This window comes from Brachyistius frenatus, unplaced genomic scaffold (assembly GCF_029030835.1).
Source record: "Brachyistius frenatus isolate BFR_SWC_R1_liver_20210118 unplaced genomic scaffold, ASM2903083v1 Contig_307, whole genome shotgun sequence".
In the NCBI taxonomy this organism is placed as follows: domain Eukaryota; kingdom Metazoa; phylum Chordata; class Actinopteri; family Embiotocidae; genus Brachyistius; species Brachyistius frenatus.
Window position 1 is genome coordinate 124,351 of NW_027210906.1, and position 16,226 is coordinate 140,576.

Here is a 16,226-nt window from a genome sequence, read left to right on the forward strand (position 1 = left end):
ATCCTTGTGATGATGAAACATGTTTCCCTGTGTCTTGATCTGCACACAAAGACCCTGATCTCGCATCACCCTGTTCCTTTATTTCAATCCTGTGCTTCTGTTTAGTTTTTTATCCGATTGCATAGAGAACAAGAAAAATAAAGATTTCTTTTGCTGCCAACTCTTAGGAAAGGTTTCATCAGACTGCCTCAGCATGGAATGGGGGGATGGGTGGGTGTCGATCTATCTACGGCAGTATTGATAGTGCCTTGAATATGGGCCTTTGTGTGATGATGAAGCTCGTATTATGCCTCCACAGATGTGGAATAATGTGATGTTGCGTGCTGATGATGATCAGTACACCCAGATGTTTTACATGCTTCTTATGAGCGATTAAAAGTGGTCAAATCATTTTACCCCCCAACTGAGGCAGTCACAAAACTATGGATTAAGGCAAGACAAGTGAAAGAAAGTAAAGTGGACAGCTAGGATTTAAGATTTTCTCTTGAGTGGTTTGACCTTGCTGCCTGCTGAGCTGGCATCAGGGCGTTAAATTAAGTGTGTTTACCAACTTGAGTACAGCGAGATGTATGCTGTGCTGCACTGCATTCCGTGCTTCATTTTTCATCCATCAATAAATGCTGCAAAGAAGTCTCCATATGCCTCAGGTCACTCTATGCAAAGATGTAATTTGGAATCCAAGTAATCGGGAATGGGTGGTCTTCTGTTGCACAGCCCTTATTCAATTATATTTGATTGATTTCATGCCAAATCACAACACAGGTTATTTCAGGGCGCTTAACATAGTTAAGTCCTTACAACAGAACTTTAAAACATTGTACAGAGAAACCCACCAATTCAACAATTGCCAAGGAGGGCAAAAAACTCCGCTTTAAGGGAGAAAAAGCTCCAGCTGTAGGAAGGTAAAAGTCCCTTTTAACAGGAAGAAACTTCCGACAGGACCAGGCCAGAACATCTGCCTCGACAGGTTGGGCTCATCTTATGACAAGACAGATGTACTTCATGTGAAAAGACAACTGCTGCTTGATATTTGCCATATGTTTGTGATATATTAGTTTTTAAATGCCTGTGCTTCCACCCTCGTCTGTGTTTACATCTCGTTTACCAGTGTGAGGTGAAGCTGGCCCAGAAGCGTGGGCGCCTGGAGAGCAACCTGAGCGGCGTGTCCAGCGAGGATGAGGAGGGAGACGATGGCGGAGACTCTGACTCAGATGAAGAGTCCTCAGCCAAAGCCCGCTACTTTGGCTACATCAAGCAGGGCCTGTATTACGTGACAGAGATGGAGCGGTTCGCCCCACCACGCAAGCGCCCTCGCACCGTAATCAAGAACTACCGTCTGGTCAGCCTGAGGTCAACTACACCAGAGGAGCTCTACCAGAGGAAGGTAGGAGGTTAACTCGGCTTGTAAATGACTGCAGCTTTAGTGTTCATGTGCACCTTCTGATGATTAATCTAGCTCTTCTGAAGCATTCAACTTGTGCATGTTGCTTACAGCTGTATTGTAAAAGTTCACTTCCTGCTTCTCAATGAGGTTACATTGCTTTTTAGACTGCAGCGTGAGAACTAAATTCAATACATGGGTTGCAGAGAATTTCTTTTGTGTTCCTCTTCTTTGGTCCAGATTAAAATACCCAACTATAAAAACACGATGAAATTTTGCAGTTACGTTGCCTTTTTAGGTGGGTGGGCATAGTGTCCTCGGGTTCTCAGTCAGGTCCACCCTTCACTCCTCCACAGCTCGTCCAAATATGGTCACTTCTGTCTCTACAACACCAAGATGGTGACAACCGAAACGCCCGACTCAAGGCTTCAAAATGGCAGTTCACAAACCAATGGGTGACGACACAGTGGGTTTCCACTTGGCAAAACTAAATGACTCACTAATGAGATGGCCATCATGGTACAAATTGTACTTGCTGAACATCAGCATGTTAGCATCGTCATTAACATTTCATAGCGCGAATAGACAGTTGGTCAACTGCTCCCTGAAATGCTCCGTGTCTCTGAATAAGTCACCGTATTTGTATTTTATATCTTTCACATAATTAATGTGACACATTTGGAGAAGTACATCACATTTCCGGTTACAGTTGTATTAAACTCAGTAGGACTACCTCATTCTAAAAATTCCCACTATGGTGAAAATAAAGAGTGACATTTGTGTTACCGTTTGCTGTTTACTTAGCGGCACACACAACAAAATGCTTATGTGTTGAGGCTGTCGAAACGCTGTCGTCAGTGTTCATGCTGGAATGACTGCATGTTTGGATTTGAATATTCTTTTAGCTCAACAATCTAAACAACAATTTTAGTACTGATGTGCACTTCTCCGCCTCACACCGTGTTACAGATACATTTTGGCAAAGAAATTCGATATTACTTCTTCAATATATCAAAGATATTCTAATTATACAATCCCTTATGTAAGACTTTTATCATGTTAAAAGCAATACATTAGTCACTGAAATGCCAGTCAATCATTTTTAAGAGCAGTTGTCAATTGTCTTCAATAGTTGATATCACATTTACCTTGAAACTCTTCTTTTTTAGCCTCTTAATTTAACAGCAGCTGAAGGACGGCATACGAAGCCGTTTGGTCACTGACTGAATTATAACAGGCTGATCTGCAAAATTGGTTTCCGATTAAATGAATCCTGTGCCAGCTCAGTGAAGTGCTATTGTTTTGTTGGCTCAGCTCCAGCGTGCTGTTGAGGAGAAATGAAAACCAAGCAAGATGTTCAGTCTGCTTTAAGGCTATTTTTCAGTCCCGGATGATTCTCTGAAATGCTAATTGCTGCATTAGAAATATGGCTGTTGGTGCTACTTTGTACAAATTGCAGCAAAGACAACAACACGCTCTATCACAAAGCACAGTGAGTGAGGTATCGGCTCTCAATGGCCCCAAGTTTGAGCATGGTTCATCAGTCATTTTTATGACCCATCATCTACTGCCTTCATCATTGTCATCATCATTAGATGCCATTAGTCATCCCCATCAATCCGAACAGTGGAGAGTTACAAAGTAATATATCATTATTATCTCTTTGTAACACTTGGTACCGGCGGCACTTCCCCAGCTGCTGCTGCTCTTCTGTTGGAATTGTTTTTGTTTTTTTATATTCACATGCATCACATGTAGGCGTGTAAGTGAAGGGGAGGATGGGTGTCTTTTATTGTTTGTGTGCATATGTGTGTTTGCATATTTGGTTTTTGTGTGTGTGTCAATTCCACCTTACTACTTGTGTTATATTTGTATAGTTTGACATTTCTGCAGCTACATTCACACACATTTGTTCAATCATACAGACCAGAATGACCGGATCTCCCCTCCACAAGTGATTCCAGGTTATTTCCTTAAGTCAGCTTCTTCATGTGTTTAAGAGTTTGATGATGGTGGTGTAACCCTGCCTGCATGAGTAGCATACTGGCAGTTTTATTAGCTGAATCCAGAGAGAGAAGGAAGCATTTTTTGATGTCCTCCTACGTGAGGTTTAACTGTGTGGGGTTCTTATTGCCCTCCAGGAACTACAGTCTGGCTAATGTGTTTCTTTGCACTCCTACACACAGAATGAGATGGATACTCAGTGTCTGTCAGCCAGCGTGCTTGCACACATATACTTTCACACACACTGAGTGGGCCCGCATAAACTAAGGTGTCAATTTTTTTGTTGGATTTAATCATTTTGTGAGACATTGATACAACAAAAACCTCCTTTAGCATCATCATGTGTTGACGTCCAAGCCAGGTCAGTTCAATATTAATAACAATGACAACAGCTACAGCTACTACTAGTACTACCACCAAAGAACAATTTATTATAGGTAGGTAGGTAGGTAGGTATATACTTTATTAATCCCCGAGGGGAAATTTATTCGCCACAGCAGCATACATACAGGAGCAATAATAGAAACAATAGAATAAAATAATAATAGAATAGAATAATATAATAGAAAAGCAATAAAATAAAAAATATAAATATAAAATATAAAATGCACAGTACATACAGTATATATACAGTACATTAAATATATATATATATATATATTATATACAACAAACCAATAAACACAGTCAACATATATATATATATATATATATATATATACATACGGTACAGTATATATCTATATATATAATATACATATAATATACAAGCAACCAAGATAACCAGATGAAGAGTCTACAGCTGGCTATATTGGGTTTTAGAGGCTGTATAAATACTGACATCAGCATGCTAACAAGCTCACAGTGACAAAACAAACATGCAGAGGTTAATACCGTTAATCATAAAATCCTATTCCACACATTACAGTCTATAGGTCCAGATGAAGCCACGCTTGATTTGTTCCTCTCTTACCTTACAGAAATAACTGTTGTAGCTGATGGTTTTCAGTCAAGTCCTCTTACCATCAGAAATTAGGTGCCTCAAGGGGTCTATCCTAAGTCCATTGTTGTTTACCTAATACATAAATGACATTATTTGTTTTAATTCATACTTAAATGTCAATTTTTTGCTGATGACACAATTTTATATGCTCTAAAGCTCCACCCCAGCAAAAGGCCTTGACTCATTTTCACTCTGCGTTTGATGTTTTGATGTTTTCCAATTATCACTCCTGAACCTGTGTAGTTTTTAAAGCAGACCAAGTAATTGATGAAAAACTTTTAATGGCACCCTTTTTACTCTTGCTGACTGAGTCATAAATTCTTAGGAATTTTGCTCGACACAGACTATAATTCAAGATTCATATTAAACATTTGATTAAAATTTAAAAATCAAACCAGGCTTTTTGTCTTCTTCCAACCGTAAAACTGCAGTAAAGTAAAGACAACCTTCATGTCTGTCCATTATGATGGAGACATTTTGCATTTCATGGTACCCTATGAACCCTTCAACAGTTATACCCTGAGTATCACAGTGCATTAAGCTTTATCACAAATGATAAATGATATACTCATCATTGTTCTCTGTATCACACTGTTGGAAGGAGTTCCTTACAGTCAAGAAGAAATAGCCTTCTACTGGCATTCATTCATAAAGCTCTACTGTTAAAGCTTCCAAACTACCTTACATCTCTTTTCTCATTTAAATCTTGTTACACTTGTACACAATCCAGTAACGACTTAACCTGAGATATCACTCATGTACACATTAATGTTGTCAGGACTGGTTTCAGGTACTATGCATCTTTTAAATGAAATTATCCGCAAATGGCAGTCAAACTATATTCGAGTCTATATTGCCCTTGGAGATTTCAAAGCTTCATTACCAGATGTTTTTTATGATTCTCGTAATTGTTTTTTTCTCCTCGTTTATTGTCTTGTGTGATTGTTTTTTTTTTTTTTTTTTCTCAGGACTCTCTCAGAAAAAAGATCTTAATCTCAATGTGACTGCCTGTTTAAATAAAGATCAAATGAAAGTACATTCATGTGTTACCCAGCTGTAGTGTTTGTCATATTCACCATCTTAGTTTAGTGTTTGTGTTTGGCTGCTTAGCACCAAACACAACTGAACCTGAATGCTGAAAATTTCACTACTTTGGATCGTGACCAAAAAACCTTCAAAACTATTTGCACTCCTATAAGCCTCAGCATGCAAACTATCTAATTTTAGCATGCTAACATGCTAAACTAAGATGGTAAATATGGGTAACATACCTGACAAAAATTAGCAGATCTGTTAGCATTGTCATTGTGAGCATGTTCATATGCTGATTACAACATTAAAAGTACGTGCTGTGCTCTTAGACAGCTGCTGGGGTTGTGTAGCCTTTTAGACTTGTTATTTTTTTTTTACTGATGTACTACTGATGTTTTTGTGAATTTAAAATTCACAATTTCAAGTTTGTGATTCCTCTTTTGTGTTTCCTCCCTATCTCCATTTTTGATTGTCATTCTTAAAATTATCCCCAAATATTTGATTCCCTTCAGCCGTCTCTGTAGCAAATCCAATTCAGGCTGTGTCACATTGCACATTGCTGCACAGATTGAAATCTGCATGTCCGAGCTGTTCCTATTCAGCCTATTCCATGTGAATCGTTTCACTCAAAACCTTGGCTTCTTTGTGCCTCAGTGGGAAATAAGGCAATGGACAAGTCTCCTGTCTTTGTTGCATATCAATTTTGTGGCGGTACCATGTGGTTTGAATTCATTTAATGTATTTTGCTCATTTAATTCTATTAGGGAATACAGTGCGTGACTGACTAAGTAACATACCTTTGATTGACTATGAAAAATATTTGAAAATGTACCTCACAGAAGATGAAATGAAGTGATTTGTTTTGCAATTCTGTTTTTGTTGGACTCTTACCTAAATTGCATGACAAAACCAAAGGTTTTTCTTCTTTTGGGTTGCTGTCTGCTAAATTCCCAAACAAGCTTCCCATCAACTGTTTTGTTCCTTTTATTTCTCAAACACTTGTCTGCATGCGCTTCAAATCAATGTTCAAACGCCTGTCTTTTCTGATCCTAAACAACTGTTCTAGTGCTGCATCTGTTCCAGTGTGACGGAAACATGCATAGTTATTGGATGTCCTCATGATGTTTGTTTATCTCATAGATTGAGAATGAGGAATACGGCGAAGCCCTGTCTCTTGCCCAAGCATATAACCTGGACTCTGACCTCGTCTACCAGAGACAGTGGAGGAAGAGTACCGTCAGCATCGCCTCCATACAAGATTATCTGGTGAGAGATGAATGAAAGGAGACAGATAGGTGTGAGGAAACGAGGACATTGTGAAGATGGAGCAAGATAAAGAATTGTATCAGAGATTTGGTGTTCATCACAGAATATTGGTTGTCTAGTAAGGAATAATACAGTATGAGAGTGGGAGAAGCACATGCTTAAGTGCAGCATAACCGCCTTACTCTATTTCACGCATCATTTTTACCAATTTGTAGCAAATTTTCCCACCACCCCCACTCTTAATTCTCTATCTCATGTTATCCTCATCACTCCTTCTGAACTCACTCTCTCTCTTCATCTGTTCATCCCACCCAGAGCAAGATTCGCAAGCGCTCATGGGTGCTGCACGAGTGTGTGGAGCGCGTCCCTGAGAATGTGGATGCAGCCAAAGAGCTGCTGCAGTACGGGCTGAAGGGAACTGACCTTGAGGCCCTGATAGCCATAGGAAACAGGGAAGATGGGGGCAGGTACGAACACGCTACAAGGTCCACAATGCATATGTATGAATGACAAGCGATTTATGTCAGCGTTTTCTCTCCACTAACCAAGGACTTATTCTGCCTGCTTCTTTTTGTTTACTTTTCCATTTCATTGCCGTGCCTCAGGTTTATCATGCCAGGCGACGTTGACCTCGATGACCTTCCTTATGAAGACATCATGTCAGATGATGAGGAGCTGGAGCTGGAGATGAAGAATGAGATGGAGACCAGGAAGAGACGGGAGCTGCAGGGCAAGGTTGACTTCAGCAGGTACGCAGACGTTGGTTCATCGGGGTTCCCACGGGTTTAGGGAATTTCAGGGAATTTTAAAAAGTTTTTTCCAAACAGGGAAAGTAAGGGAATTTTATCACTTTATCACCAAGTCACGGAACACCAAATTTTAGTTGCCATTTATCAAAATAAAATATATTTTCCTTGTTGTCTTTTTTATCATGTTGCTTCACTTGTTTCCCTCATTGTGTGAGTGGTTTTATCCACTTTCTGTTTGTTAACAAGTGGCAATCACTTTAGTAAAGATGTGTCTTTTCTTGTACCTGCTTAGGAAGGCAAATATGCTAGGAAAATGTAAATGTCAAAAGCTTTGGCAAAAAAAATTATGAATTCAAAGTCTGGGTGATGAAAAATTTTAAGACAGAAAAGCGAAATGTAAACGACTATAGATCTATCAAATATGGCGCCTTTTGCAGCCACACCATAAGAAGCTTGCTGGCTTTGTGCTGTTCCCATTTGAGAAAAAAAAGGTTTTCTCTGGGTTCAGTGTGTTTATAAGGGTGCACAGGCTTTGTTGTGTGTGATCACATTTGTGCAGTTAGCAGTGCAAAGCTTTGTGCTGAAAGAGCTTGCAAATTGATTGGAAAATCAGCACAACAACAGCCTGTTCTTCTCTTCATTTAAAGCCACGGAATTTGACGTTTGACTCAAAGTCTGAAACTTTGTTCATCAGCCCTGGTCTTTAATCAATCGGCAGATGAAGATAAAATTGCCTGGGCAAGCGGAAATACTGACTACTTGTTAGAGGACCCAGGCTCGGTCGGCAAACCCTGCTTTAGTGTCCTTGAGCAAGTTACTAAAACCCTTATCTAATCTGGACTCTTTTTTACTAAACCGTTGGGCACAGTTTGTATAATTTTCCACTAAACAGGGAAGAGAAGGCACTAAAACACCAGAATTCAACACCAGCTTTCACATCTCGGAAGCATTTGTTGAGTGGGCGGAAAAAAATCCCTCCGAGGGGAACCTGATGCCGTCCTGTGCGGGTCGTTTTGTCTGCAGGTTGTTGCTTACTGTTTAGAAAGATTAAGTCATTATTATTCCCAGGATCAACTCAAACACTAATGGCACTGTGATTTGTTGGAAATAAAATAAAAAGTGACACTGTGGTGAAGGTATATAAATTGTAGACAAAGAAAGCGGTTGAAGAAGGGACAGAAAGCTGCCAAATTTGACACCGATTATTTGATTCTGTGGCACACCAGAGAAGGGATCATAAAGGCAGGGGCGTTAATGAGGATGAGGGAGGGAGAGCTGGAGAGAAAGCATTGGTGGAGATTAGTGGGTAATCTGCTGGAGGTAATTTATGCCTTTGTTGTCGAGTGCCCTGGGAAAAACTAATGAAAAAGCCTTTAGTGGTCACTAATCACCTCTCATACACGCGCGCATGCAAATTCACATGCCCATGTATCATGGAACACTCTTAAGCTTAATGTGAGCTCATGCACATCACACACATCTGTTAACGTGAGGAAACGTAAACACAAGGACACTTGCATACACTGGCAAGACTGATTTAAAATGCAAATCCGTAACCGTGTTTTTTGCAAGGATGCATTGTGCGCACAGAGTTTTCAATCTGGATCGCGCCGTCTCTCTCGTTCTTCTCACATCAGGTACTTACAGGAACCAGTGCGCCTCCAGGCTGCATCTGAATAAGGAAGTGCAGAAAAGTGTGCAGCATTAAGCCTGTGTAATAGTTTCCTGTCAGCTTGCTGTTTATTTTTCTGTCCCTTTGCCCGTTTGATTTTCTCTCTGTGAAGCTCATTGTGTAATAAAACTGTTGAGCTTTATTGCTGACCTGTAGTCCATTGTAGATGAAGTAAAGATTGAAGATAAGAAAAAGGATATAAGAGGGAGTAAAAAAAAAGAAAAAAAAAAAGATAATTTACAAACATTAAAAAAACCATTACATTAAATCCTCAGTGTATTAACTTCTTTAAATATGCCTATTTTTCTCCTTTATCTGTCTTTGAGTCCGGGTATCTGCCGGGCAGCTCACACACGTGTCCCCAAAATGTGTTTATGTGTGTGTGTGTGTGTGTGTGTGTGTGTGTGTGTGTGTGTGTGTGTGTGTGTGTGTGTGTGTGCGCGCGCATTTGGGTGCCCTCACTAATGGATCTAACCATGTTGCCTTGTGGCCTGCGGCCGAGGCCTGAGACAGATAATAATTCTCTTAATTTCTTTTTAACTACACCACCATTACAGAAATGGCTCTGTATCGATCACGGCTCCTCTGAGTATGCCTGTGTCTGAGTGTCTGAGTGTGAGTGTGTGTGTGTGTGTGTGTGTGTGTGTGTGTGTGTGTGTGCGTGGGCGTGTGTGCGCGTGCGTGCGTGCTTTTGGAGTGTGTGATGCTTTTGTGTGGAGCTAAGGACTGTATTTAACGACTGACTGTCAGACAGAGGGCGTCCTTTACCCTGCCGCATGTTTTGAAGTTGTCTGCGTTTATGTGAGAGTGTGTGTGCTTGAAAGACACAATCAACCAATGCTTTTTTTCTATTACAAGTCAGAACATTAAAATAAAATGTCATTATTCTCTCTTGGTTGAAAAAAAAAAAAAAAAAAGAAGACATCTAAAGGTATTTTTTAAGATCACTATTGACAGTTATTGTTTAGCAGAGATTCACCTTTTCAATAATTACAGTAAAATCCACTCAGCTGCTTTTTGGTATTTTATGAGATGCTAAAATTTGTTCATTTCCCTGTCAGCACCCACAGGTTCTGTTTAAAGGCCCAGTAAAATGATGGATGTTAATATACTTCTTTTTTTTAAATTTTGATTTCATTTGATTTGATTTGATTTGATTTGATTTTATTCTTACCTGTCATGCACCACTTCAGTGTTGCTTTGGCAACCAGCAGACTGGTTCAGCGTTCTTGTCCTCATCAGTCTGTGTGGGCCATTATAACAGCTACTCTGACTATACATAAAGAACTACAAGATGGACAATGCTGCAGGTGTAGTGTGTGTGTGTGTGTGTGTGTGTGTGTGTGTGCGTGTGTGTAGCATGTTGTTAATGCTTTTACTGTGGAGTTTCAGAGCCTGTGAAGACATTAGATGAAGAGTTTTTGTCTCCTTTCGAAATACAAGTGCACACACACCTTGAGGAAATCAGGGTCTAAACTCTTTATATTGGACAGCATGTGTGTCACAGTCTGAAGCCAAGTTTACTTGTGCTTATTATATCTGACCCATACAACCCTCAATCTCCATTAAGATCTGAGGCAGTTTTTGTTCACTGTGTGTCTTTGTTAGCCTCGTTTCCCCTTGAGCCTCTCTTTATTGTAAGGGCAATTCAGGAAGCAAATATAAACGTGTACAAAGGCTCTCTGTTACCCTTTTGGTTTTTGGTCAGGTTGCCCATTTGTATGTGTAACAGTGTACTGCAGCACACTGTTTATGCTGCATCTCAGTGGAATTCAGCAGTAGGATTAGCAATTTAGAAGCAAGAGATGTGGACTTGAATTGAATATTTGTTCAGCCACGTCTAAGCTGTATTGGTGGCCATTTACACAATACCTATCTGCCAAGCTGGTGTTAGTTAATGAATTGTACTCAGGGAAAAAGCTTTAAAGCTTTTAATCAACAATTGATGTTGAACTGCTACTTACTGGTTAACTGCTTAGCGGGTAATTTTGTTGAAATTATACATTTTAACAAAAAAAGAGAGAACACACTGGACACTGCTCCATAGCGGAGTGTTTCCAGTTGTTGCAAGCAAATAATTGTAGACTTCATGGTTCATTTTGAAGCTTTTGGAGCATCCTTGACACATGTTGTGTGCTGAAACTCACCAAGCTGTAAACAACAGACCCCCTCTCTCAATGTGAGCAGAGTACAACGCCATGTTGATAAAAGACCATTACAGACTTGAAACCATTTTCTGGGATTGTTCTTGCTCTGGTTTCAATTCCTCGGTATTAGCTAGCATTGCTACAACTGTTCATATTGCTTCATCGAGCTCTACTGCTGCCATAGCTTTAAAGACAAGCACTTGACTTAACCGTCTTTGCCCTTAGCCACGCCCACTACTCCCTGATTGGTCTGCCCTTTCGAGCCCTTTGCTGAGCGAACCTTCAAGCGAACAGTGTTTCCAGACTATAATCACTAAACTAAACTGTAAGCAATAGGTGGGCGGAGCCAGGCACCAAACATACCAAAAAAAGATAGATTTTTAAGCTTGGAAGTAAATGGAATACACATTTTTAACTTATTAAAACATATCTGTGCAAAATATCATGGCAGTCTATCAAATAACTGTCAAAACATTTCACCGATAGATAGATAGATAGATAGATAGATAGATAGATAGATAGATAGATAGATAGATAGATAGATAGATAGATGGGGAAAGAGGGGATAGAGGGGAAATTCTTTCGCTAAAGTTAAAAATGTCAATCCAGTGAGGGTGCCAGACTTCTCTAAATCTGCAGGAAGCGTCCTGGCTAGTGTGGCTAAAAATGCACTTTTACAGATTTTATATTTCATTTACTAAATAGCCTTTGCAGTAAAGGAAAAAGTTCAGCAAAACTACTCAACCAAATTCAGGGTGAGCGATGCTTCATCATATTTTCTCTTTTCAAAATTTTGGAAGCTCTGATTGAGCCATCATTCAAAACCTGAAGAGGACAGCAGGCAGGTAGAAAAGCTTTCTATCATCTCGTCTCAGCTCCTCTCCGTCCCTCCCTCCATCTCCACTTCTCTTACTTCGCTCTGAAGAAACAGAGCAAAGCCATAATTACCACCAGTACGAGTATTAAGCCGCCACTCTTTGATGTGCCAGAGAATGTGTTGAGCCAGTGTTAATCTCTGCTAGTCTGTGTAGGGGAACCCCGATAAAGCCTGATAGCGCACTCTGTAATGAGGGATTAGGGATTAAGGCAGCGGTGGAGAGGTCAGCTCCCCTGTGGTCACACTGCGGTTGATCCAGGGCAGGTTTTTAAGGGGGTTTGAACACTGTTTCACCCTGGTCAGGCTCTTTCCTTGTGGATTGGACTTGGAGGGTTTGTGAGCATGTGGAGAAACATGTTTTATTTTACTGTGTAAGTGTGTGTGGGTGTGGGTGTGAACAGAGGGGGCGTGCCTGACCACTCTCAGGAGTTTTCAAGCCTCGTGGTTTCTTTCTCCTCGGCATACCTTGAATGATTGGATCGTAGGTAGAGCCTATATAGTCTAGTACCTCGGTGTTTGTGGTCATCCAATTTATTTATGGTGGTGATTAAATGACATTGAAAATAGATTTGATTCTCACAGGACATTCACTCACCTCATTGACAGCCAGCATCCTATACATAACAACTGAATGCTTCATGCGGTCATAAGAAGTTGATTTGTTGCCCTTAGAAAATGATTAGGTTTAGAGGGCACTATGCGGTATTGTAGTCACCAGTCCCAGGCACTATTATATAGGTCCCTGTGGCCTTACTGTAGAGTCAATTTACAGTTAATTTAAAGCTTGTGTGTGTGTGTGTGTGTGTGTGTGTGTGTGTGTGTGTGTGTGTGTGTGTGTGTGTGTGTGTGTGTGTGTGTGTGTGTGTGTGTGTGTGTGTGTGTGTGTGTGCGCGCGCGCGCGTGATCTAGAGGCGAAGCTTGACGTTTGATTCGACTGTGGTTAATTTCATCATCAGTCGAGGTCATGTTTTGATTTGAAGGTCTTGTGTTAATTGTGTTGAAGTGCTCCTGCTGGCACGCTCTTGATTTGCGTGGATATATTGTGTGTGTGTGTGTGTGCATATTTAGGCTGACTCTGGAGCAGAAGGAACTGTGTCGGAGCCGACTCAAACTTCTCTCCTACCTGGACCGACTGGCAACATACGAGGTAAGAACAATCACACAGCACTTGGAAATCCCAGCCAGAAGGCATACTGAGATGATTTTGTTGGGTCCAGGCACATCACTAGAGACGTGTCCAGAGGCATCAGAAGATGTATTTACACAGCAGATATCAAAACTTGCCAAAATGTAATATAGTCAGGACTGCAACCAACAGTCATTTTTCTTATCAGTTAACTGATTAATTGTCAGCAAATAGTTAAACAATTTATATCACAGCACCCAAAGTGTCATTTGTAAATACCTGTCGTTTGTCCAACCAATAGTCCAACCCCCACTGATTCAGATAGATAAATAGATAGATTACTTTATTAATCCCTTGAGACAAATTCAATTCATTATAATAGGGGACTAAGAAAATCTGATGGTATTCCAATTTGAGGAGCTGGATACAGGTAATTTGACCCACTTTTGCTTAAAAAGATGACTATATTTTTTCACCAAACAACAAATTAATTAATTGAATCAGAATTGCTCTACCACAACTGCAATGTACTCACATGTAATGAAGATGAAATGAAGAAAATCTTGGCCTGACATACAACATAATGTCATCATCATTGGAAATTAAAAAAAAAAAAAAAAGAGCAGATGTTATTTGTCATTATTACTGCAACTATTTCTATTTTATTGGCCCAGACTCAGCGGAGTCGAAATGAATGTTTTTCACACTCAAGTTTCATCTACAAAACTAAACTCGTAAGATTTAGACCTGCTTCTGTGAGTCTTCACAGGAAAGAGAATGTATTTGAGGAACCATTAATTACTATTAAAATCACATTAGGTTGAGGTTCATTAATACATCTCATATTTTTATATAAGTGTTTATGTAAGAAACTAATTTGTCTCACCACAGTCAAGTCAAACAATAAAGCCAGCAACTAAGCCTTATTGCTTCTTTGTTTTCCCACTGGCAAACTAATGCTTTCCCCTTTTACATCCAATCCCCCCAAAGCACAGAGGCTTTTCTCATCTGCCATCTATTGATACTCTCTCTTAACCCCACTAATCTCTTTTGAAAAATTGAAAAGTTGTAGAAGAGATGCTTTTTAAGTGAATAAAAGAACAAATAGTCTGGCAACTAGCTAGCTGAGAGGTAAATTTGCTCTGCTTTGACTGAAGGAAATATCGTTTTACTGTTTTACTAATAGGCCTAATGTATGCGTTTCAGTGCGGCATAGATGGACACATGCTTAACGTGATATCTGGCATCTGCAACTGCTTAAAACTCTGGATTTCAAATTCATGATGGATAAAGTTAACATACACACTCCTTTCATCCACAATAAATCACAGATGAACAGGCCCTTACTTTCTCCCATGCAGGAGAGATGAGATTTTACCGAGCTAGATATTCAACTCAGACAGAATGACGTCTCTCTCTCTTTATTCGGACATTGTCATGGTAACTGCAGCACTCGTCAAATTCCTTTTGCCCCAATCCGTTTTCTCCGGCTGTCTATGAATATGATATTAGGGTTTTTATCATCCCGACTTGGGCTGGCTCTGTCTGCATATGACCCATTCAAAGGCTATCCATCAGACACACTCAGCGTCACACACACTCTCTCTCACACACACACACACACACACACACACACACACACACACACGCACACACGCACACGCACACACAATTCCTCAGATGGTTCTAAAAGGACAAAACATCTATAAGCTAGAAAGTTAAATAGCATCTGTGTTGACTTTGCTTTAGTCCATTAATTTGCAGTCACATCTTCTACTTGCTCTTTCCTTCTTATCTTTAGTTAGTATTTCGATCCCCTCACAATATTTATTCTAGGAAGATAACCTTCAGCTTCACAAATTCCTTTTCATGAACCACAGTTGTGTTCTATCATTCTTCCTCTCTCTCTCTCTCTCTCTCTCTCTCTTCACACGTTGCAGGAGATACTTGGCGGTCCTCATGCAGCAGAGCAGAAATACGACGCGGAGTTCTTCAAGAAGTTCCGAAGTCAAAATATTGTTCTGTCAGCAAGAAACTACGCCAGGGTAACATCAGGCTTCGCTTCCTTCAAAATCCCTCACTAATTATCTAACTTTATTTGTTCATTTTAGCTGCATGTATCCTCAGTTGGCACTGATATATGATTATGCTTTGATTATGCTTATGTGCCTCTTCCTATTTTTAACCTACTTCCTTTTTAATGTACTGTATCAGACTATAGCACATTGTGTCAAATAATTCAGATTGTATTAAGGTGTAAATTAAGGTGTAATTTCTGTTCGTATTCATGCCTTTAACATTTTTTTAACAATCAATTGAATAATAGTTCTTAAGATTTTTCATAGCATGCATTTATTTTTCCACAGGAGAGTAATGTGCAGGCTCTGGACATCCTGTTCACATACCATGGAGCAGAGCTCCTCCAGCATCGGCTAGCTATCCTTTACAACTTCCCAGAAACCACCTCTCCACACGAGTACACCATCTTGCTGCCTGAGGCCTGGTAAGACCAACTACTGTATACACAAATGGACGTAGTCTACGGGCCTGGGAAAGTGAAGCCACTGCTAAAGGGTCTTAAAGTGCAATACCACTGAGGGCCACTAGGGGCTGGCTAAAAAAACACTTCTGGCTCCAATAGACTCACATTCAAAAAGCATCAATTTCTCTAAGTCTGTCCATGTTTCCACAAGTTATTATGGTGTCATGAGCTAAATTTACTCCCGATCAGTGTTGTGGTGATCCTTCTGAAAATATTTGCATAAATAATTTAATACTGGGCTGCAGACATTCAGGGTTCCACTGTCGGTGGGCGGGACATAGTGCCCTTGGATGTTAACTTTGACTGAGCCTCAGAGACGAGCGATTGAAATGATTCCATGTTTTACTCAGTTAGCCGCAAAAGACGTGTACCGCTTGCTTCTCGGAACCACAATAGCCACATTAAGGGTAACTAAGCCGTGTTGAAA

General features: G+C 40.1%; 1 protein-coding gene across 1 annotated transcript in view; it reads left to right on the top strand.

The window, feature by feature from the left end:
• nbas (NBAS subunit of NRZ tethering complex) overlaps nt 1–16,226 on the top strand; it is a 153,597-nt gene that overhangs the window by 21,324 nt on the left and 116,047 nt on the right. Inside the window, exons 15-21 of the mRNA XM_069722866.1 lie at nt 1,109–1,384; nt 6,561–6,686; nt 7,002–7,153; nt 7,292–7,435; nt 13,200–13,278; nt 15,198–15,302; nt 15,624–15,760. Of these exons, the coding sequence (XP_069578967.1) occupies nt 1,109–1,384; nt 6,561–6,686; nt 7,002–7,153; nt 7,292–7,435; nt 13,200–13,278; nt 15,198–15,302; nt 15,624–15,760 (1,019 nt within the window). The remainder of the gene's footprint in view (nt 1–1,108; nt 1,385–6,560; nt 6,687–7,001; nt 7,154–7,291; nt 7,436–13,199; nt 13,279–15,197; nt 15,303–15,623; nt 15,761–16,226) is intronic.